The 24,462-nt window shown below is 38.2% G+C and overlaps 1 protein-coding gene across 4 annotated transcripts in view; it reads left to right on the top strand.

Moving 5' to 3' along the window:
- PCNT (pericentrin) overlaps positions 1-24,462 on the top strand; it is a 103,609-nt gene that overhangs the window by 42,077 nt on the left and 37,070 nt on the right. For 2 of the 4 annotated variants that reach the window (XM_087732095.1, XM_087732094.1), the window contains exons 24-34: positions 963-1,114; positions 1,970-2,184; positions 2,661-2,872; positions 4,365-4,527; positions 5,447-5,590; positions 13,802-14,031; positions 14,479-14,598; positions 17,883-18,110; positions 21,856-22,026; positions 23,443-23,595; positions 24,227-24,397. In XM_087732095.1, coding sequence (XP_087588221.1) covers positions 963-1,114; positions 1,970-2,184; positions 2,661-2,872; positions 4,365-4,527; positions 5,447-5,590; positions 13,802-14,031; positions 14,479-14,598; positions 17,883-18,110; positions 21,856-22,026; positions 23,443-23,595; positions 24,227-24,397 — 1,959 coding nt within the window. Of the gene's footprint in view, positions 1-962; positions 1,115-1,969; positions 2,185-2,645; positions 2,873-4,364; positions 4,528-5,446; positions 5,591-8,916; positions 8,956-13,801; positions 14,032-14,478; positions 14,599-15,152; positions 15,174-17,882; positions 18,111-21,855; positions 22,027-23,442; positions 23,596-24,226; positions 24,398-24,462 lie in introns of all 4 variants that reach the window. The other 2 variants (XM_087732092.1, XM_087732093.1) reach the window with 2 other exon arrangements.

Here is a 24,462-nt window from a genome sequence, read left to right as displayed (position 1 = left end):
ATTTTAATTAGGAAGTTTAGAAATGTCAAATTCTTTTCCAATGATTAAAATAATAGCTTTGAGTTTTCAAAATAGAAGATAAAATGAAATGAAACATTCATGTCTTCTCTCACAATTCAGGACCAAAATGTAAACTTGGTATATTAGACTGTTCTGTTAGGCCTTTATATTTAGTGAGAAAACTGGGAGTAACACTAAGAATTTCCCCTACTGGAAGAAATGCATTATTGTTTCCTGCTCTTCATGCAGGATTTGATGAGGGCTGAGAAGGTTGGCATGGGAGCAGAATGCTTTTCTTTCCCTACAGTTTCCTCCCAAATATCTATTTTGGCTAATTTCTTGGCTTACTTATGAGACAAAGTTTCTAACAAAATAGTACTGATTTGGCAGCAAAATTCAGGGGTCAGTGGTAGGTATATACACGTATAAACATATATTTTCTTTTTAATGGGATGGAGGTGTCATCTGAACATGTAAATATGAGGAGAGAAGATATTTTTCTAGAAACTTGTTTTCAGGCAGAACTTATAAAGCAAAGAAGAAAGTTAGCCAGCACTGATGATACTGGATCAGGTTGCTCTTCAGGTTTGTGTGCTACAGTGTCAAAATTTATGCTAGGACATTGCTTTGTGTCTTTGAGGCATAACAATGAAAGCAAACTAAAATATGATGCAAAGTTTTTACAAGCTTTTTGCATTGCTTGTATGCACTGAGTCTGAATGCAAGTGAGGCAGCTCCCTGAAGCAAAATTAACATCAGAAAAGGACAATTTAAAAAAAAACCATTCATTTTTAGTCTTTCTGCTGTCCTTCATTTCTAGTACTTGTGGAAGCAAATTTGCATAACAGCAGACAATGATTTTGTGAATATATAGGAAGTGATGAAGGGTAAGATCATTGGGTGAAGTTCATAGTTTAGGCAATATGATCGACTTTATTGCATGGTTACTCTATTTTCTGCAGCTGGAAAAGAAAGTGGAGTCTTTAAACCGTGAAATAGAGGAGACCAACTCTGAACTGGAGACGCTCCTTCAGAAGAGGGACAGAGAAAACCAAGAAGGAGGGAATTTGGTAGCCATGTTGAGATCTGATATAGAGCAGTCCAAGGATGAAAGGTTTGTACATCTTGGGTTACATAATGCTTAGTCAGGTTTTTTTGTTTCTTTGCTGGTTTTCTCACTTTTCATAAAGAAATCAGTAACTAGGCAAAATTAAGCCAGCTCAAATTAATAGCGTAGGATGATGATATATTGGTTTTATTTGCAAGGTTTTTTTGAGTTTTTTTTAGTTACCAACCTATGGTGATATAGAGAGCAAGATTTTTATTTTTATTTTTATTTTTTTTTCTTCTTCTTCTTCCTTTTTTTTTTTTGTGGTCTGATGGAGACTTTAGTGTTCTGGTGTTTCCACTGTCCGTAATCTTGGAAAAAGGTAGAAATGGAGAAAGCCTCTTGGTCACAGAAACCTTTCGTTGCAATGTGGATTGATTTGATATGTTATTGAAATGTGTGGGTTAGAGAAGCTGTCATGCTGAATAAGCTTCTAGAAGAATTCGCTCTCTCACCTTTAAGAAACTGGCTTACTGTTTTTCTTAAAACTAGAATGTTTTCATAATTATAATTTTTGTTGTCTACTTTGCCAGAACACCCCTAGTTATTTTGATGTTGCAGACACTACAGTAGTAAAAGTGTTCTCCCTGCTGGTGCTTCTACAGATGTGGAAGCCTGAAATGCTTGTGACTGCAGTATGATCTTTCCATCTAACTGTGGAGAAGACAAAGGTTTTTTTGCTGAGCCTGCTCTGTAAAAATGGCCTTGGTTTTTTTGTGAGTCATGTGAATCATCTTCACTGATAACTGTCAAACTATGGCAAGATACCCATTTTAGACTGTCAGTTTTTCAGTAGGTTCGAAGTGTCTTTTAAATCAAGTGCATGCAACTTTTGAAGTGTTCGATATACTTTTGTTCTAGGAAAAAACTGCAGGAATCTTACCAGCATCTTTTGAAATTGCTTATGGAGTTGGTGAAGGCTACAATAGCTATTGAGGACCTTATCTGTAGCAAGATTGGTCTTTGCCTTGATGATAGTCTGGCTTCTGGAGATTCTAGAGAAAGTCACAGTATTATGGAAGAAATGGGGTTCATGCAGTATTTCAAAGCCAAAGAAAAGCATCACCTAGAAAAAGGTGAGTACAAATGTGCATACCTGGATGTAGTCAATTCACGTTCTTGTAAAACACCTTTTCATTTCCTTTTATATGGATGAGGTTCAGAAAGGGGATATCTTTTGTTGCAGTGTTTTCTGTGTCTCTTTCAAAGTTGCTCCACACTTTAGAGAGTGTCTATCGGTGTTCTTTCATTTTAGTTCTTTTAATAGTGCAACTGCTAAAATGTTGCTGGAATAGGTTGAATGGATTATAGGACAGGAAAGATGAACTTGGTGAATGCGGAGTTTCAGGCCCCCATATAGTAGAATATTTCCAAATGTTGTGAAAGACTGTCTTGATTTATCAACATTGAGTTATTGATCTGTACAAGTTTTTTCACCTTGTAATACATCTTCAGGACCAACCAATGTCACTGTCTGATGTCAGTTGTTATCTTGAGTGGCCAGTTCTGTGTCTTTTTTTCTGTGTTTTTTAAATAGCTTGCTTGTTTTCAGTAGATGAGCTGCTTGATGGAACTCTCACAGAACATAACCAGCTGCCTCCAGTGACTGATGAGGGGTCTGAGTTGAGCCAATACTTATGTGAAAGTGTTTTTGCAAAGTCAGAATTGGTATGTGAAAATGAAGAAATGATACTGAAGATTGGTCATCGTTTGCGCACTGCAGTGGAGAGACTTCTGGAACTGGTTACAGAATCAACTAAACAAGTAAAACTTTTTAATCTGTATAGATGTATAATTATACTGAAAATGTGAAATCTGTTTTAAGGCTTGTCTATTTAGCACCCTGGAGGACTGGCTACTAAAAAGAAATATATTTTGTCCAAATACATGACAACTTAACAGCATAGGGAGGCATGTGCACCCGCTGCTTCTTACAATGAAGCAGGGGTTTTGCCCTTATTTGATCATTGTAAATGAGACTTTAATGACTTCTTTTTTCTTCTAGCAGATCCTGTAGGAAGGCTATAAGTTGTTTGCCTTAAGTAGATTTAAACTGGGGTTTTAGATGCATTTGGTAGTTTCAGGAGACCAAGAGTTAAGGGTTTTTCAGGGGCTTTTATCGCGCTTCACATCAATGCTTCTTCAACATTGATAAGGAGGTTCAGGAAAACTCAGTCCCATGTTGAAACGTTTTGGGAATATGTAGATAGCAGCAAGCAAACATCCTTGTAATTATATACTGGTTAACTGTGATAACAGGAGCTGAAGTCAATATCATAAAAGAATTTGAGTATTTCCATACTGAGTTTTGCAGTATCTAGACATTCAGCTTTGCAAAGAGAAGTTGTAAACTGAGGTAGATGCCTGAGTACTGTATACATTTAAAGGATTGAACTTAGCGCTACAGTAATTAGTTTGTTGAGTAAAAAAGCCCCTAATTTAAGAGAAAAGGTGAAGGGAAGGAATATATCTGAAATTCGTCTTCTCATCAGGTATTTTGTGCAACCCAGAGATAAGCATCTGTGTGAATGTATATTCACCATCTTAAAAAAAAAAAAAAAAATCCCTCCTAGAATGAGGTGCTTAAATTTGTACTTTTGGGTACTGATGCTGGTTCCACTAGCATGTAGCTAACTTGTGGTTAAAGCACTTGCATAGGCCGTGGTAGATCTAGATTTTTAGGTCACCTTCATCAGCTGCATTCAAGCATACTTTGCTTATGTCTCTGAAATGTTCTATCTACCAGGATAAGCTAAATGTAAACTAAATGGGAATGGGGCTGCTCTATTCCTTTCCTTTGAACTTCAGACATGGCATGTAGGAATGTAAGATACATAGTCTCAGAGAACTGGTGCCATACCTTGGAAACCTGAGGATGTATTGACTTCACTGTCTGTTAGACATGCCTGAATGTCTTGAAGAAGTGCAAGGATGCTTTGAATTTCAAGTAGCTCAGGAACTGTCAAGCTGAGCGGTTTAGCCAACAGGGAGGTATCTCATTTTATGCACAGAAAAGAAACTTATGTGCCTAAGTAAGATTTGTGGCAAAAATACAGATATGTGAGTACAGGGAGTCACCAAAGCATCCAGGGGTTTTGGGCAAAGTCAACCTAGTACTAAAATGAAACTTCAAAACCTGGATCTTAATGCATAAATGTTATAAAAAATTAAGAGGGTTTTTGTTTAAATGCCTGTAGTACTGTTACATTGCATGTGCATCCAAGATCTGATGCTAAGGGAAATTGTTTACTTTTAGCTGGAGAAAATGCATGAAAACCATGCGCAATTTGAGGAAGAATTCAGCCGCCGAAATCGGGAAACTGCCCAAGTGGTTAGTCAGCACCAAGAACTAATGGAGTGCCTCAGCGAGGAAAGTGAGGCCAAGAATCAGCTGGCATTAGAGCTTCATAAAGCAGAGGGTAAGAAAATGAAACCAATAGGAAGAGATTTCAGTGTCATTTACTCATAGCTTATTCCTCCAAATATCTATGATATGCTTTTTGTGTCTTTTTGTTGTTGATTTTGCCTGTCTATAATCCATTTTCTGCCTTTCACGTTACTAAGTTACCTGGAGCTTGGGTCTTCTCTTGCAAATCTACTACTTAACTCTCTTAAGCAGAATTGCGTTTCCCTGGGGTAAGTGTGATAGTGCTTAGTCCTGCGCTTGTTAGTGCAGGCATAAAGAGATTCTCTAAGAAGAGACAGGCTGAGGCTGTTGATCTCAACACTATCACAGACTGCATATGGTCAGTCTAATTCCCCCTTGTGAAGATTACGACTTGAGGTCTTCTTTATGTAGAAGAATGTTTGAGCGTGTCTGTGTCCTTAAAGTTGAGTTTGTCTCCCTAATCATGTCATCTGCTTTCCATTCCTCTTCTCAGTCATATTCCTTTAGGCTTATTTGGTTTTTCCAAAATCCTGTTTCCTTCCTTTCTGGATTTCTTGGGCTCTGACACTAACACTTGATCCTACTTTTTGAAGATTTTGTTTCTTTGAACTTCAGCCCCCAGCAGAGGATATGTCAGGCTGTCCTATGTGGTGAGGTGATCCCAGGCCATCAAGGCTTAAGAATCCCCATATACATTCCACGTGTTTGGATACATTTTGTGACATGTCAGCCTCATAAAATCTGTTAGAATACATTAACTGGTACATTTTATTCTTTAAGATACTTCAAAAAGCCTAGCTACAGTGTAAATTTAAGTCATCTTGTACATCTTCCTTTCTGTGTCACCTTCCATTGTTTGCATAAAGTTGTTCATTCATGTTTTCAAGCTGCTTTTTTCCAATAGATGAATTTGTCTACTGCTTTATTTGCATTCTGACTTGGGATTTTAGGCATTATTGAAGGCTATGTTGCAGAAAAAGCTGCTTTGGAAGAGGCCTTGAATATGAAAGAGGAATCTGAGCGTCGCCTTGTTGTGGAGCTGGAAAATATGCGCGAACGCTTCCAGGAGCTAACCCAGGAGCAAGCAATTCTTGGTGAGGAGTGTGTACGACACTATTAGTGGAAAATGAATTTGTCTGCAGTCAGGGCACACTGCAATGTGTTTCATTCTTTGGTTTGATGACCTAGATAGCAGCTCAGTCTGGCACAGAGATTAGCAGGGTCTTCCTGTAAAAGCAGAAAATAAAATAAAGCAGCTGGTTCTTTGCTTATGCGAAGATAGTACTGTTACTGAAGAGTACTGCTGTAGTCTTATGCTTAGTTAGAAATGGGAAGTGTCTGAGAAAGTAAGAGGCATGTATTAACTACAGGTAGTGAGTTGCAACAGATAATTAGCACCTAGTTAGTAACTGAAATGCTAGTTATTTGACACTGCAGTCAGAGAGAAGAGTTGGACCTTCAAGGCATTTGACTGCTTCCAGGGCTAAGAAGATAGCTTAATAATGAAGATATTAATGTTCCAGGAGTATTTTATAATGAAGATATAAAATACTCCTGGAAGATTATTTGAATTATTGAAATATGAAGAAGTTGTGGCGATGATGTGTGCTTAGTTTCATACATAAGCTTTTCCCCTGCTCTCCAGCCGTATCCTGTCAAAACATACACACGTGATCAGTAAGGGTGACTGTGGAAAGATTTTTATGATCAAGCTCAAAGTCTGTTTAGGTTTTCAAATGAAAGTACCTGGGTTGAAAAAGCTGAATGAGGGAGAGGATAAGGTGAGGCAAGTATCTTAAACTTTCATATAAAGGGTGACTCACTGCAAGCCAAAGACAGCCACTGAAATACCAAATCAAACTCAGATAATTACGTGCAAATAAGCAGTCTACATAACTCCTTCCCCTACTCCATCACTCCCTCAGCCCTACAAAGTATGTGATATGATGTAAGCTAACTACAGGGAGCTTGTGTAGGGAAGGGGAGTAGGATAAAGGGAAACTATTCAACATTCTGGATGGAGTCTAGTAACATTCAATGAATGGAAGTTGGTACTGTGATAACTCACACTGCAAATGAAAGAGCATGCATTTTAACAGTGATAGCAGTGATTTAATAAAGACCCTGAAGAATCTCAATGGAATATAGCTGGCTTACATGTAAGATACTTTTTTTGATTCACGGAAGATTTGGAGTTGTTACGTGAGTTGTACTACATAGGAACTCAAGACTAGCTTATGCTTGTTCTTAATGATGAATCTATGAATCATTTAAATAGCATTATATAGTTTTGCCTTCTTGAATTTGCAGTCTTAATGTCATTCTAATACTTTTATAAGTGAATTTCTCTGTATCATTTTCTAGTAGAAATGTATCATTTGGGATCACTGCCTTTCATTTTTGCTAATGCCAACATTACACTACCCTCAGCTATGTTGCATAGATCTTTACTGCCTGAGCAGACTACATAACAGATAGTTGTACATAGTGCATGCTTAGGTCAGAAATAAAGACAGCAAGAAGCGGTTTTCTAGTGAATTTGTTCATTGTCAGTAGTAGAGGAATGTAAAGACTCTAGGTTTCAGGGTATCGACCCAAATTGTATAGGAGGGGGTGTGTTTGACTGGACACAGTCTGTATGTTGCAATTATCTGTCTGTTTCTTGGGAATCTCTGTTGTAGATTCCTGCCTGGCTTTCAGCCCTACTGTATTCCTCTGCAAGTCTTGTCTGCCTCTTGCCTTTCCCCACCTCATTTTCTCTTCTTCTCTTTACCTTGCTGCTCTTCACCTCTCTTTTGACTCTTGATTCTACCATTGTCCTGCTCTTGTGGGCTGCCATCCATCTGTGTTCTTCCTTTTGGTTCTGCACTCGACCTTTCAAATATAGTGCAATCAAAATACTCATACATAGAATCATAGAATGGTTTGGGTTGGAAGGAAAGGTCTTTAAAGGTCATCTAGTCCAACTGTCCTGCAATGAGCAGGGACATCTTCAACTAGAATAGAATAAAATCTTTCAGTTGGAAGGGATCTACAACTATCCTCTAGTCCAACTGCCTGACCACTTCAGGGCTGACTGAAAGTTAAAGCATGTTAAGGGCATTGTCCAAAGGCCTCTCAAACACAGACAGGCTTGGGGCATTGACCACCTCTCTAGGAAGCCCGTTCCAGTGTTTTGACCACCCTCTTGGTAAAGAAATGTTTCCTAATGTCCAGTCTAAACCTTCCATGGCACAGCTTTGAACCATTCCCATGTGTCCTATGACTGGATCCCAAGGAGAAGAGATCAGCACCTCCCTGTCTACGTCCCCTGCTCAGGAAGCTGTAGAGAGCAATGAGGTTGCCCCTCAGCCTCCTTTTCTCCAAACTAGACAAACCCAGATTCCTCAGCCACTCCTCATAGGACATGCCTTCCAGCCCTTTAACCAGCAACTAGATCAGGTTGCTCAGAGCACCATCCAACCTGACCTTGAATGTTTCCAGGGATGGGGCATCTACCACCTCTCTGGGCAATCTGTTCCAGTGTTTCACCACCCTCTTTGTAAAAAATTTCTTCCTTATGTGTAGTCTGAATCTATGCTCTTTTAGTTTAAAACCATTACCCCTTGTCCTGTTGCTACAGGCCCTACTAAAAAGTATAGTACATATATTAATATTAAAAGTTGTGTCCATCTCTGACCTCTCATATGACATCTTACTATCTTACTATTACTTTAAAAGGAAATTGAATAGTGGTCTCCTGCAGATTGTCCTCGTTTACAGAGTCTACGCTTGTTTGCGTTAGTGAGCAGAAGAAGAAGTGGGGGAAGACCTCTGTTCCTCAGGGGAAAGACAGCAGAACATAAACAGATTTAGGGGCTGTAACTGAAACTAAACGCATGTTGTGCTTGCTTTACAACAGTGAGTATGGCCTCGAGTAATATGTCCCACAGGAAATGCAAAATAATTCTATGATATTGTTGAACACAAGTATGTCTGTGTCATGGAAGCGTATGACAGATTACAGAGTCTGTAAGTCTGTGCTAGTGAGTTGCACTGGACTGAATCCTGCTTTGAATCCCCTGGCAGGAACTAAAATGGGGGGTTGAGGCATTAATTATTCCATCTTTGTCTGGGGAAAATTGCAAAAAGAGAATATTGATTGTCTCAGAAAATGCATAAGTGACTAGCTAAGAATGTTGCAACAAACTTGCATGGTTATAACGTAAACCCACTTCTATAGTAGCTTTAGTCCAGTTACAGACATGAATCAACATATGTCATCAGGAGCTTTGTGTCATAATAAAGATGGAGTGCATTTTTGCCAAATAAAAGGTAGGCACTGTCTGTATTACATGTGATTTTTTAGTGATTTAGAAGATGGAATGGATCACAATGTCCTATTCTTGTCTTGTATGTGTCTTTGTGTTTTGATTTCTAGGAACACCTATTGCTAATGTAGCACAAAAAGAAGGTTCAGGTTTGTAATGATGAGTGTGGGTTTCTTCTGGTTTGTGTTGCTGTAACACTGAGTAAATGAATTGATAGTTTTGATTTTATTTTACAAAGAGGAATAGTACTTCATAAATAAGCCCAAGAAAGTACTGGGATTATGAATATCTTGGCAAAAAAAAGTTTCAACTTCTGTGATGCATCAGAAATCAACTAAAACTAAGAATATTCAATTCACTGATCAATATTTAAAGAAAAAAAAATGGTTTACTGCTGGTAGGCTTAAAATACATTGTGCCATTATCTTTGTGTTTGCCAGCTTCATTTTTCTTTTGAGGGGATGGAGTGGGTCGTAAGCTTGCTGTGAGCTTCTAAGGATACACAGTGGGCTGTTAAAATGATTAAAGGGGGGGAAAAAAAGAAAAATATTTGACGTGATGTAAAATGGAGAGCTAAAAAAAATACAGCAAGAACTGAAGGAAGTCTAAGGGAGACTGGAGAAGTGTAGTTGAATGGATAGGTAGATCAGAAAAAAGAAGGGGAGAGCAGAATGGTAAGGAAGGCTAGTTATAGAAGAAAGATGAAACCAAAAACAAGCAAGAAGGATCCATAGAGTTTTACACTGACTTTGGAAGTCTAACGCTGAAGTAAAATTTGTAGGTGCCAAATTGAGAGAGGCACGCCTTCCCCCCCCCCCCCCCCCCCCGCCCCCAAACTAAAGTGTGCGTACTTAACTCCTGAGTAGCAAACATTTAGATCTGATAAATTCATAGCTGCCATGATTGTTTTGTGGTCTACTCAAAATATAATACTCTTAGCACGTTTTTAGATTAATTTTATTTATACACGCATATATATTCGTAGATGTGTTCTCTTGCACGTGCACTGTCTCTTGTTTTTAGACTTTTTCTTTTCCCTCAAAGGGTGTGAGTTGGGTAAACCAAGTCCCTCGGGTGAATAAAAAAGAATTATCTAGGTAAATTCCAGTTAGAGTTAAAAAGCTGCCCGGGGCTGTCTTGCCCATTAATATATCTTTATTCCTCCTGTCCATTCAGACCTCCTTCAAACACTATGTTTATTTAAGATATTTTTGGTAACCATCTCACTGTCCTGAAATTTGCTGCTGCCTGCTCAATGAGAGGGAAAGTTTAACGTAGCTGGTTAGAGTGTATTTGGGGATTGATATTCTCCCGGTTGCTACAGTCCAGCTCTTGCCAGCAGCTCATTAGAACTTGAACAGCTGCATTTGCTGCAAGTGCTGAACCCTAAAATTCACCCCCTTTCCCCCACCCCAGCCTGCAGTACTCTTCCTCTGGTTTGGAATTGTTTGTAGTGTGTGGAAAATATGATAAATAAAAATCATATTATTTGGAGTTGATTGACATGGCTTATTACTTGAAAAGCTGATGCCTCCTCCCTTTTTTGATGTGGAGTACTAATATGAGTAGAATGGCCTTGCTAATAAAATGCACCTAGAATGGAGCTTGGCATTTGCTAATGACGATCTTGGGAGTGGGGAGGAGTGTGCTGGGGCATTACCGAAGTGGAATTGCATGATTTGAATTAGCATTAATACATAGCAGGTTTGTCCCTACAAAGAAACAAATCTGTGATTTGATGACCTATTCATGTTGCTTGAAATTATATTTATACACTTGGGGAATGTGCGCTTAAAAAAATATTAAAAAAATTGCTCAAACATATTACACTTACTGAGATTGCCAAGATTTCATACCTGCTTTCTATTGAAACATTTTCAATTCCACGTAAAATCTGTTAGCTTAATTACTTTTTTCCATTCACTTGCATTTCTGTCTGAGGAGGTGACCATGACTGTTCATTTCAGTTTTATCTAATCAGTATTTTGTTCCTCAGAAAGCAACAGTGTTCCTTTTGAAGCTAAAAAGAAGCCATCAACTCGTTAATGATCATGTTTAGGATACAGAAGGAAAAATTCCTGTGCTTGTTTTCACAAAAGCGTCAGTTCTTTTCTCAGGGAATCAGTCTACATATGTGCCCTTCCTGTGTGTGCATGTATATCTGTACACACTATACCTTGCCCTCCTCTATGCACCTTGTATAAGCAAATACAATAGGTCCTATTTTATTCCCATCTCCTGCCTGGCAAAACACCGCGCTTGGTAAAAGATATTCTCTGTTATGCAGCTATAGCTGGGATTCAGTCTCCTAATGGGATTCAGACTCGTAGGCTTTTTTCTGGACTGTGTGTTTCAGCGTTGGATAACTTGCTGTGTTGCATCTCATGATGGCAGGAGGCTGTTACAGCTCCAAGTGGGTTGTGAGAGAAATTGCTTTGGGGGAGGCTCGTCATTCACCTGTATGCATTCTGCCAGAGCCTGAGTTACACCCACAACTCAATGAAAATTTGATTGGGAAACTTGAAGCTTAGTTTACATGATTATTTAGCACTGTGTTAGAAAAAGTAGGGAGCGTGGCACAGTGATTGCACAGTTGTTATTAGGTAGGCATCTAAGATACTGCTCTTGGTAATTGTGAGTTTGCAAAATTACTGCTTGGAGTGAAATGTAGTTGGAATGTAGTTGTGAATTATCACTCAAAGGCAGAAAGTACTTGCCAGGACTAGAGTTTTTTGAGATATGTAGTCCATGTGTATATCTCCAACAGTTCCTCAAAGTCCTTTATTAATCCTGTGATTTGTTTTTATCGGCCAATAGTAAACTTAAAATGGCAGAAGTCTGGTGCCAGTGTACCTGTGTGTAAGGGAGGGCAGGGCTCTTAACACATTGTCTAGAGTGACTGCAAAACAGAATTTTTTTCCTTCAGCTGGTGTATGTCATGCTCTCACATTGGCAATGTATGCTGTGCATCTCGAAGAATTCAAGTGAGTGATAACAATTTTGTGTCCATTTCATTTGGTTTCAAAAGCTGCCATGGGTGCTTAGCAAATCTGACAAATGATTAAAGAATCTTATATAGTTCCATGTCTACTAAGTTTTCTTTTGCTCAGTTAACCTCTTAGTTTTATCTTGCATATTTTAATATTGTCTTAATGCAGAGAAAGTATAGTTGCTACAGTAGGAGACCAAGGTGACTAAACCATGGAATCACAGGGTTGCTGTGGACCTTGAGAGCTCCTATTTTTGTCCCAAAACAGAATCTACTTTACATGTTTCTTTGTCCAGCCTCTTTAATTTCCAGAGACAGAGACTTCACAGTCCCTGCACACTCTTTTCCATTACCTTACTGCAGTGACATTTTCCCCAATGTTTAATGTAAATGCTATTGTATCATTCTAACCTTGTGACACCTATCCTCTTAAGTATGAACATAGAAATGCTCATGTTTCTTGGCTTATTTTAAAGTGTCTGGAACTTTAATTAAATACCTGTGGACAGTGAAGCACTAGAAAAGATGTTGTAAGGAGGCTGTGGTATCACGTTTGTTTTCAAACGTTTGTTACAGCAACTTAAAATGTTAGGTCAGAAATCATGTGGATTGAGTTGATCATGCTTGGAAAAGAGAGTTGTCCCATTCTGGGAACTGGGCTGGACGACCAGTTAAGGTCCTTGTTGGAATCATAGATTTACCTTTTTCTCTCTGACTGAAAACAATTCAGATGAATAATGGGACATTTGAAAAGTAAAATAATGAGCTCTTGTGGGACCTTGCTTTAAATACTAAATAGCCAGACTTCTATTTTTGTGTTCATGTTACTTTTTAGCTATATTCACATTAAAATAGTTTTGCTGCAAGTGCATTCACAGTAGAGTCTCAGTTTGGGTGTCCTAAACAGTGTATTCAGTGCATCCAACTGATTGAAAATGCAGTTTGTAGGTATAAATTAGCTCTTCATAACTTAAATAATCTTGAGCTATGTACATTTTCATAGTTGTGGTATTTCTTTTGCAGTCTGTACATCGGGCAAATATGTGCCATCTTTTTTTTCAGGTGTTTCTTCTCTTTGTAGCCTCAGAACTGTAAGCGTGATTTTTCTCTGGGTTTTAATCCCTTCTCAGGTTCGGAGAAAAAGATTAACTTTGCTGTCTCATAGCAGCTAGCTTCAGGGTAAGACTGGGCACTGGTGGCCCTGGTTCCAAAAAATGGACTGGGTGCTAAAGCAACAGTGTAGGCATCAGCAGCAGCGTCCAGCATGGCATGAGGCAGAGGAGTAATTGAGAGGCTGACCTGAGATTGGATATTGGAGATCTAAGGAGAATCTTGGCATGACAGTTTGGAGGAATTGAGAATTTGGTATTGGATGGCCTGATTGGGAAGAGATTTGAAGTAGAGTGGGAAGTTGGGGTGAAAGTGGTGGCAAGGATTTAGGATAGAGTAGTGAAGGATGGGGCAGTTGGAAGGCTGGGTATGAGAGACTAGGTGAAAAGTGGGGTATGGGGCTTAAACTCAGGGATGGAGCAGATCTGGGATGGAGTGAATTTGGAGGATTGAGGATCTGGTGTGGTTTGGAAAGAGCCTCTGGGACAGGAGGAGTGTGGAACTCGGGTTGACAGGGCAAGGACCTAAGGAGGGAATTTGAAGGACACCTGGTCAGGTGAGGTGGGGCTCCCTGGAATTGTGAGGTCTCCGGGGGTGAAGGTGAAAGATTTCTATGTCCCCAGAATACTTCCAACCAGGATTTACTTTGGGATTGAGAACAGATGCCTATGTCCTCCTTTACTACATCATATGGTAGTCTTAATAGACATGGCTTTCAGAGACACAATGGGCAGTCAAGAATCACACTTCCTTTTGTCTCTTACAGACCATCTCAGGAGATTTTTCTTTCATTTTGATGCTGTCTAAAATACTTGAATTTAATCTCATCTTAAACTCAATTTGATTTTTGTACCCTGCACTAAAAACTCTGTTGTTATTTTTGTGTTCTTGTTCAGGTCTACTCAAGGAAGTAGAATTTTTAGCAAAGGAGAAATTAGAGCTTCAATGTCAGGCAGAAAAGGACCATTCCAACTTACGCTCTCAAATGAAAGTTTTGGAGGTGGAACTGGAAGAGCAGCTGCATAGTAATCAAGACCTGGCTACACAGTTATTGGAAGTTGCTGAATTAAAACAGCAAATTCAAGTTCTTGAAAAACAGCTTAAAAACCAGCGGCAATTCATGGATGTAAGCAAGCTTGGTGCCACATTTCCATGGTTTTGGAGGTGATAAATACTCCTAGTTTGACTGAGACTTGGAAGATGGTTCCTAAAATGGGATACTTTTCTGTTTTGCTTGAAATTAACACCTTGGTATTCTAGTCTTGTAAAAGAAAAAAAAGGCAGTTCTATAATTCCCTTTCTGTAGTATTACAGGACAATTTTTTCCTTTTTATTAATTGCTAATTGTAGTTTGTATGTACATTGGAGTCAAAAAGTTGTTTGTTTGTTTGTTTTTTCTTTCCCTGTAATTATAGCTGTGCTTTCAGGACTACTAAAAGGTGTTAATTATTTTTAAGTGAGCATAGTTTCTTCACCACAAAAACAAACTTCAAATTTTTTTTGTACTCAATATTTTAATGAAATACAAAGTTTCTTAAAAAAAGATTTTCATTATCTGTGGCTGGATTTACAGGAACAAGCTATAGAAAGGGAACACGAACGTGATGATTTTCAGCAGGAAATTCAGAAACTAGAAGAACAGTTAAAACTTTCAGCAAAATCACAGACTTCAGGAGAGCCCAGAGAGTTTAGGGTGAGTAAAATCACACTTAGTGCCCAAAGGAGTTTGTTTACTACAATTAAATACCAAAACCTGTGTTATCTTGGGGGACTGGCTCTTGAGAGGTGCTTTTTTTTTTTTGCTTTTTTTTTTTGCCTTTTTTTTTTTTTCCTTCCCCCCCTCCGATGTCAGCCAGAGAGCAGACTTTTCCCCAGCTGGCTGGACTACATTTAGGCAGTGAGAGTGTACTTGCATTATTTCTTATGGAAATGGAAAGAAATGATGTATGTGCATTACAGTAAAGTTTCACAGCCTATGAGTCTGGAGGAGGACAACAGCCTGTTAGCTGAGGAGGACAGCAATACAGACACTCTGCTCTACAGAGCACACCTGAGGGATGACTTCTGGGTTCTAAACATATTTAATTTTTCCAGCTATACAAGTTGTAAGAAGAGGTGTTCTTTGTTTGCATGCCTTGTCCTACTGAATTTTATAAATCACTTCTTTTTTTCACATGTTCATTTGTTTGATGCTTGGTTTCAAAGATTAACTTTTTTTTTTCTCCCCCCCCAATGAACATTATACAGAACTATGAATTGATTCTACAGGTACGGAAAACAGCATGAATGTCTCTTTAACCCTTCTTTCCTTTTCCTTTCAATCCCTTCCATTAATTAGATCTGCTTTGGCTTTTTTCCTGGTTTTGATATGTCAGGTCTGCTTCAGCTTGACTTGGAGATAAGGATATGTGTTTTAGGGTGGCAGAATTCTTGCAGGGGGTGAGGAACTGCTTTCAATTTAATTTCCTGTACATAAGTGCTTCATTCTCCTGGCTTATTGCTCAGATGCGTTACAGGCAGTCACTTACTGTAAAAGAGCTTTCTGGCATGAAAGGAGAGGTTAAGGTTTGGAGTATGAAACAGAGATAATGGAATTATGATGAACACTGTGCCTTAGCCTTCAGCTTTTGTTTGTGGCCCTGCTCTTAACAAAACTTCAGTGTATATACTACTTAATTTTAATTCCATCTATTCATTTATGTACAGTTTATGAAATTGTGTACCTCAGTGTTAGAGAAACAAATCTTGTAGGAACAACCGAATCTTTGACAGAGTGAATTTTCCATGCTGGAAGGCACCTGGTTGTCACTTGCCTTCTGTAACCTCTGATAGGGCTTCATTAGGCTTCTTAAGAAGTAGAGTGATTACATATCATTCTGCATCAGTCTTGGCTTCTCATTTGCATGATTGCTATTACCTGGCATTAAGATTTTCTGAGTACATCACACACATAGCCTACGTGTTAGTTAGACTGTGGCAAAGATTTTTGTTTCGAAGGCCATGTGACTTGTTGAAATCTGTTTGTACCCAGAAGGTATACCTCGGTGGCAGTCTTTCCCTAAATCTTGGGCATACAGAGTCATAAAGGATATATGTCAGGTTATTGAAAATATGTCCAACTGTTAAGACCACAGCTTGTTCTCTATCCAAGATGTTAGATGGATGACAGTTAGTTACTATTTACTAGTGTCCTTGTGGCTTAGTGAAGAGGAAGATCTCAAAAAATGAAGACTAACCGCTGTAACTTTGCAACCTCTCTCAGAAAGGATTAAAACTTAATTGGAGAAAGGCACACAAGGAAGTTAACTCAGCAAGTGACATTTGTGGGTAGGGTGAGGTACGCATGCAATCTGTACCAAAATAAATTGTCAGGATTTAGACAGTACTTGTACAGTTGTTTAATGCAGCTTAATGTCGGTAACTGCTTAACTCACTCCGAAACAATTTAGTTCACCTGAACTTCTAATTTCTGCATGTAGGAGTTACAACAAGTTCATAGTTGTTCTCTCTGCTGTTCTCTTGGCTCAAGTGTGTGGGATTATTTTTTTGAAAAGAGTGCTGACTGGTACTGGAAGCTACCATCTGAGAGTATGCCATGAGGGTGAAGGTTATGAAGGTGTTTCCTTAGCTACAGAATTACAGCACTAGCTTTCTAGCAACATGGTGTTAAAAAACACGTTTTTCACATATAAAGTGTCATAGTGTCTGGGATTCCGATGCCAAAATTTTATAGCATTAGAAAGTATGAGACTTCTAAAAGATTTTTCTATACCGAAAAGCTCTGCTGTAATGCCTGGGTTATGCTTAACAGTTACTTAATTGCTGATGAGATGAGAAGGGAATAAGATATATACATAATTAAGGAAATGTATATTTTCAACTGCTTACAGGCACATATAATGTTAATCACTTTTGGTATTCTTACCTACTCTGTGATGCCCTCCATGCTTATTAATGTGACTAAATTAACTCTATTCTGTAATTTGCTAGAGGGTGTTTTTCTGCTTTAGTAATAGCTATACAATACTTTGAAGATTAATACAAAGAATTTTTATTTTATAATATTGAAGTGGAATTTGCATAAATGCAGACACTTACTGATGAACAAAGCATTTATTTTGTAAAATCTTGTCTTCCTTGCTCATTGGTATCGACCAAATCATTTCTCCTTTAGAAGGTTTCCCATTGCTTTCCTATTTGATCTTGCTTTCAGTGTGCTTAATGACTTTATCACTTCTGATGTAATCTGTCACACTTGGTTCTCTCCTGCCTCTGTTACCCACCAAAGCTCCTAGCTTTGCCTTCATGTTAATTACTGGGATGAATGAGTGACTTTTCCTGCAGCTCTGTGCATGATTGGATCTCAGTGAGCTCAAATGCAAAATTGTTATCTTCATATTTAAGCTATTTTTGGAAAAAGAGTGCCTGTTCTATGTTGACTACTGTGAATCTCTCAGATTTGCAGGTGTTGAATATGTTACATTGTATATTTATCTTTCAATTCTTGGTATCTTCCTTTAACCTGGAATTCCTTGAAGTAATGGAAGAGGGTTCTGAGGTTACAGAAATACATCTAATGCTATTAGTAATAATTCATGTAATTTGGGGGGGGTTTAATCTTAAACAAACAAACAAAAAAAGAAACCCAACAACCCCCACACACACCCACCACAAGGCCCCTTTTGATAACCACTGGGCCTTGAGAGTATGCCTTCATCCAGCACTTTGCTAGAATACTGCAAATATTAAGAGAGTAATCAAATGTATATTTAAGAGCTGCTGCATTTGGAAAACAAGATTTGAGAAAGTTACTTTTTCATCCTTCCTGTCCACATCTAGTTTTACTTTCATCTGGGATTTTAACATAGTTTAGTCCATAGTAAAACTCCACCTGCTTTGCCATGAAATGACTCTTGCTTCCAATTGGAAGTTTTTGTTATATTACCTGAATATCTGTATAATGTGATTTCTGTATAGGTAGAGTCTTTGCAAGCAGAAATAAAAGAGAAGATGGATGATTACAATAAGCTGTTATTAGAAAAGGAGCAAAAGCACCAAGAAATTACAGTTCGTGATAAAGAGATAGAAAAACTGGCAGCACAAGTACAAGAACTGGAGCACAGTGGTACTGAAGTCTCAAAGACTGTATGCTACTTGGAACAACAACTGCAAAAAATGAAGAAAGTGGAAACCGAACTAAAACAAGTAATTTTTAAATACTTATTTAAATGGGAGTGGCATTATGCAGTGTCATCAATGACTGTTTAAAAGTGTTGTTTGAGACTATCCCTGGCACCTATTGGTGAGTTAAACTGTTGTATTAATGGCAGGCATTGCAGCCACAGTTTTAAACAAACTCTGGTTTTACAAACTGTAAGCCTACTTACTATAGAGACTGCTTTTTTGACAGTTGTCATGTTTGCATGGATCAGAGCTGCTCTTTTGCTTCTCTGGAAGTTCCTGAGAAGATAGCGTTACTGGATATTAAACATCGTGAGTCTTCAATAAATAATGTGTTTAAAATCATATTGTCTTAATTGGTAGCTCTTCTTGCTATGTGCCTTTGGAGCCAGATCTGTTTGTCATATTCCAACATTTCTAGTGCTTTGTTACTACTGCAGGTTGAATGACAGCTTAGAGTAAAGAATTATATTCCATTTAGCAAAAGTATTTGTCTTTAACCAAACATCTGACTAACCTTTTCTACTTTCTTATATTAAATGTTTCAGTTTCCTCCTGGCAGTTTTCCTTGTTTAAGTATTGTTGGGGTGTTTGTCAAGTTTGAAGATTTGAGGATGGCATGATCTAGACTAAACTTATTAGTTTAATTGCTAATTCTGTAAATATTTGCTTCCATTATTTTTCATTTTAATATTGAACAAAATATTTTTTTGTTCCAGCTTCAGCTAATGCGGCATAGACTAGCCAGTCTTAGCTTATTAGGTACTATTATTCCTATTTATTTGGCGCTTGCGAGATTGCATCTGGAAAACTGCTTGGTTTTAGAATCCCATGTACAAGAAAGACATTGGCATACTGGAGCAAGTCTAGCAAAGGACCATCAAGATGGTCAGGGGGCTGGAGCAAATGATTTTTGAGGGGAGGCTGAGAGAACAGGGTGTGTTTAGCTTTGTGGAGATCTTATTATTGCCTACAACCACATAATATGACGTTATAGAGAAGATGGAGTCAGACTTGGAGGTACACAGTGAAAGGATGCAACAAGGGAAATACCAATTAAATGGTAGGGGGAAATGGTTATATTGGGGGCAGCCAAGTGTTGAAAAAGGGGCTCAGAGTGGCAGTGGTATCTCTGTGACTTGGAGATGTTGAGAATTCAGCTGGCTGAAGCCCTGAACAGAGCCAAGTTGGTTCTGGTTTGAGTCAGAAGTGGGACCAGAGAGCTCTAGAGACCCTTCCCAGCTTAAGCTATTCTGTGATTTTATCCAAACATACAAAAGCTGTGCCCATTAGCTTTCTTGCCTTGGAGTAGATGGAGACTGTGATACTGCTGTTGGCAAGTTGCTCGTCTTTGAAATCTTAGCTTTCTGTTAAACAGGCTTTCTTTATCCATACGATTTCAAAATATTCTTTTAGCTGTCTGAATGTCCCAGGAAATTGGTCTTTCTTAAAAATCCTAAATAAGCCAAATTCAGACTTTTTTTTTTTCTTTTTTTCCAAGAAACTAATTCATCAGCTTTAAACAAGGTTATACTATCCAGTTTGCTAACTGTAGGCATTGTAATAGCTTGTGTTGAAGCAATTTTGTGCAGTAAATAAGTGCTAATGGAGCTCTAAGAATGATTGCACGTCACGAAATTTTTCTGCAAAAATACACTTGATGTGAATGATGATTACAGATTTTTATTGTCCCCCAAATTTCAACATAGGAAAAATGTAGGTATTGCAGATAATGGAGGCTAGCCCTAATAAGAAATAGGTCTGGAAAGAGTAATTTTGAATATGGAATGGTATCTTTTTGTGAAGAATACTGACTAAACTTAACAGCTAGCAGATCCATTTATCCTGCTGTCATGTGCATGGAGCAGGTCTTTGTTTTTTCCTGGTCCAATTTCTTTCAGTTGTTCCGATTTGTTGATATGTAACATTGACACTTCTTGTTAGGGTTGTGCTGGAAGGATTGCTCATCCTTTGGCTTGAGGTCTTGAAAATGGGGCTCATTGAGGGAGTCTGCTATCCTATGGTATTTGGTATCAGTGAAAGAAGATGCCACATTAGACTACATCTGCATGGGCATCCAGAAGAAGGTTTTACAGTGCAGGTGCATTACATAAAGCTTTGTCTTTTGCCTGGATTGCCACTTGTTTTTGCTGGGTCACTGTAGCAACCTCAGAACATAGCAACTGGAGAATGCTAGGAGAAACTTAACTCTTGTGTGCAAAGCTGTGCTGATACCATGAGGTACGGCACACTTGCAGCTCTGCTGTCTAGTAAATGCAGGAACATCTGAGGTAAGGCAGCCCAGTTCTGCAGGAATCTGGATTTGCACATTGTTACTGAAGGTTTTTTTGTCAGTGATCAAGATGAACTTTAAAATAGTGCAGGTAACATCTTATTTTTAGTTGATATAGAACAAAAAAAGACTCTGTTGTTGCTTGGGTTTCGTTGTTATGTGTGTCTTTTCATATACAGCAGCAGGACACCTGAGAGGCTGGTTAATATCATAGGTTTCTTGTGATGGCAAGAAGAGTTTTCATTTTTCTCTTCAGGACAAACAAAAATATTTCTGAGATAGGTGCTTTCCTAACCAAAAAAGTGCAGGTGATGCTGTCATAATTATTACATTTGGTTTTTATCCTGCCAGTGATATTAGGCATGAACGACACAGCTTTATACCCTAACTGGCTGTCTCCCCTATAATTTCCTTTCCTCTTGTGTGCTGCGTGTGCCTGGACTGCCCCCAGAGCTGGCGAGAAAGCCATCGGGGACTGGCTGGGGGCTAGTGGGTGGAAATCAGTTAGCCTATTTAGTGTGAACCTTAACTGTTTTAAATAGTTGCTCTTGGGTATGCTGTTTTGGTACTGCAATACAGTGTTAACTTTGTAATTTATTTTTTATTTTTTAATCGATGCTTGTTTCATTTTAAGCTCAGAAGATGCTGTCCATGTACTCTGGGTCTTAGTTCTTTTTGATTAGAGAAAAGATGGTCAAATTTTGCGTAGTTTTCTGGCAAATCATATGATGAGTCTAAAATAACCCTTCTGTTAAAGGTATGTGTATTGACCTATGGGCAGAGTAAGTGTTGCGAACAGCAGAGGCAGTTACTGCCTTAAGTTTCTTGCCCAGCCTTCCTTTATTGTATTAAGTACAGATATGTAGGCCTGCTGTTTGGACAACTTCCCAAGTGAAGCTTTTCTCCTTGGACTGACCCAGCAGCTGAGAAAGAGGACCAAAGGAGAAGTTTTTAAATAAATAAATAAAACTATGGTAGCTTGATAGACCACAGATCTGACAGGAACTTAGTGCTGGTGCTTCACAGTCTGACTTAACATGTTTTTGTAGTAGGCTTTTGATCTACCCAAAACTCTTCATCTCTTAAATGAAATTAAGTCTCCACCTCTTAAATTTGGCATGGCAAATATATGGTATCGTAATAAATTTGGAAATGGCTACAAGAACAAGATGTTTAGGTTATTAGATATATAAAGCGCTGTGTAATTGAGAAAGTATAATATATCACTGAATGATAAATTTTCAGAAGTTGTTAAACATGGGTTAGAAAAAATAAAGGGGTAAAAACTTTAGTGAACTAAAAACATTCAGTTGTTTTGAATTCCTGTTTCTTTATAGGCCATTGGGATTATGTACTTTTCTTCTTATACTGGGGTTTGTCAGCGGTGATGAAGTATTTTGGCAGGATTGTTCTGGCTAGGTGGGTACGTATATTGACAAAAATTAATTCTAACATTAAAAAAAAATTTTTTTACAGGATAAAGAGGCATTGCAACAGCAACAGTACAATAACCTGATTCAGATCTCTACCCTACAGTCTAAATTGGATGAAGCAAGGCACAGAGTACCAGCAGATGGCAGTTCTGCCCCAGTGCTGAAGGAGAAGTTACAGGCAGAGCAGGAAGCACTTCAGACCAAAGAGAGAGAGGTAAGAGTTTTGGTAGGGTCCTGGAGACTTCCAAGTCACTCACGTAATTGCAGAAACATTTTGTGCAAACTTGTGACTGGGAATTTAAGTAATTCAAAAACCCAGTGACTAATGCTGTAGTAAAAGTGCCTTCTTACCAAGTACTCTCTATGCTTTGGTGTTAACTAACCTTCCTTTTTCTTGCTTTGTTCTTTTTTCTCATCCCCCTGTCCATCTGTCTCCCCTCCCACTGGAAACTGTCTTGTGATGATTCACGTCAGCTTTGGGACTGGTTGATCAATATCTGTTGTAAACTGATTTTCCTTTCCAAAGTTGAAGTGGAGTAGAAGGTAGATTTTTTTTTTTTTTTTTTTTGACTTAGAGAGTGCGATAATTCCTTTAAGAACAGAAAGGACAATTACCCATAATGGTGTCATCTGACCTTCTCTATTTTGTGAGCCAGAGAACGTTAGCAATGAGTTCTTGTGCCAAGCTAAGCTTAAACACAGTGTAATTGGTCACATTATTTAGAACTTTTATTGGATTTACACACACAGATATATACACACACACCCCTTGCTGTATGTTTATGTGATATTACATAATTATTATAGTATCTGTAATATACAAACATACAGTCCAGTTTAGGATGTGCAAAGAAGAAAAACATGGGTGATCCTCCAGTTAATTGTACACCATTGTTTCAAGAGCAGTAAGATAATAAAAACTAATTTCTTACAGATGGAAGTTCTGTGTCTGTTAGGAAGGCTGACTTCAGGAGCCTCTAAGCCTTTTTCATTCTCAAAGACCCTATACCTAGCTACCCGTTAACGCAAGAGATGGTGAAACCTGTGGGTGGCAAGATCACAGCGTTTCCAAATAGCTCTTTGCTGTCAAGCTTTCAAACAGCTACAGAGAAATGTGTAGTTATTGACTCTCTTGAGGGTTGAAGGAGTCAATGCTCTTTTGATTGGTGTGTTGCTGGGATTAGCACTGCGGTGCTAATTCCTGTCTTCTAGGAGGAGGAAAATGGCGATTGTGTTAACTGCTTGTGATTACATTAGACATCAAATGCTAATGTCTTCTATTGTTATGTCAAATAACATCAGTGGTCAAGGCTTGATTATTCAGAACATAGATTAACATATATTTTATAAGCAGTTAGATTTTTATTTATTTATTTATTTATTTTTAAAGAAGATGGAGAACCACCTTTGCAGTACTTTGGTTTTGCAGCTGAGGAGCTGGAACACTAGCTTCTTACTCTCTTTCTATGCCTCAAGTATTTTATTAATGCAAACTAATTAGAGTTTAAATCATAGAATTTGCTGAAGTTACTTGCTCTCAGTAAGTAAGGCGATGAATGAAGTTCTATCTTTCCTGCTTAAATAAGAGGACCTAGTTGAGAGAACTATGCATTTTCTTCTTTTTTTTTAGATTGCAAGCTTGTTAGACCAACTAGAACAATATAAAGATAATTTGATCAGTAAAAATGAGGAGATACTGCAGCTGAACTTGCAGTTAGAGATGCAAAAAAACCTTAGTACTTCCAGCATCAGCCAGCTTCAGTTAGAGAACACACACTTAAAGGTAGGTTTTCTTAGCTTTAGTGTGTACCAGCTAAAACTTCAGAGATCTCCTTTCTTGAGTGTTGTGGTCTTCATCTTGTGATGTTATAAACAGATACTTAGTTTGTTTCTCTTGTCAAGGAAATATTGTAGTACTGTTAGAAGTACTGCAATGCTAATAATGCTGGCTATCATGGAGTGACACCCCCCCCCCCCCCCCCATACTCCAGATTCATGCTTATGGCATTATCTTCTATAGTTATTTGATTTAAATAAAAAACTTAACTTTTTTCTAGCCTTGACAGATTATGAACTACAGTGTTGTCATTTAGTAAACACTACACAGTTTTCTGTCCATTCCTGACCTCTACAGTCATAGCAAATGTTACAAGTTAGAAAACTGGTTGGTTGTCAGTCTGGCAAGTAGAGAGTTCATCTTTTACCTTGAAAATTGAGAAATGTTGTGGGAATCTAATCCAGTGGTACAAATCTAAACAATTTAGCTGTAGTTGTGTTCTTGTAGTTGTGTTCTCCTTACTTTAACATTATAGTAAGGAGGAGAATGTTTAAATAAAGCCCTTAGTTCTGTGCTGCCATTAGGCTGGGAGACAAAGTCAGTCCTTTCTAATGAGGTTGCTGTTTTTTCTGATCAGGAGGATCTAACAAAACTTCATGTGAAGCAAAATCAGGACTTGGGTATTAGTGATTCCTCAGCTTTGTCATTCCCACAAGCACTGCTTAAAGAAAAGAATCAAGAAATTGATCACTTGAATGAGCAGATCAAGAGGCTCCAGCATGTGCTAGAAAATACTCTGGAGAATGAAGTAAGAGTACTTACTATATGTTCATTGCTTGATTTTGAGGAAAGCAAGGTATACAGAATCTTATT

Source organism: Nipponia nippon, unplaced genomic scaffold (assembly GCF_047370975.1).
Source record: "Nipponia nippon isolate SJK-2023a ecotype South Korea unplaced genomic scaffold, ASM4737097v1 scaffold_5, whole genome shotgun sequence".
NCBI classification, from domain to species: Eukaryota; Metazoa; Chordata; class Aves; order Pelecaniformes; family Threskiornithidae; genus Nipponia; species Nipponia nippon.
The sequence above is the reverse complement of the archived record's forward strand: the minus strand, read 5'-3'. Positions and strand labels throughout refer to the sequence as shown.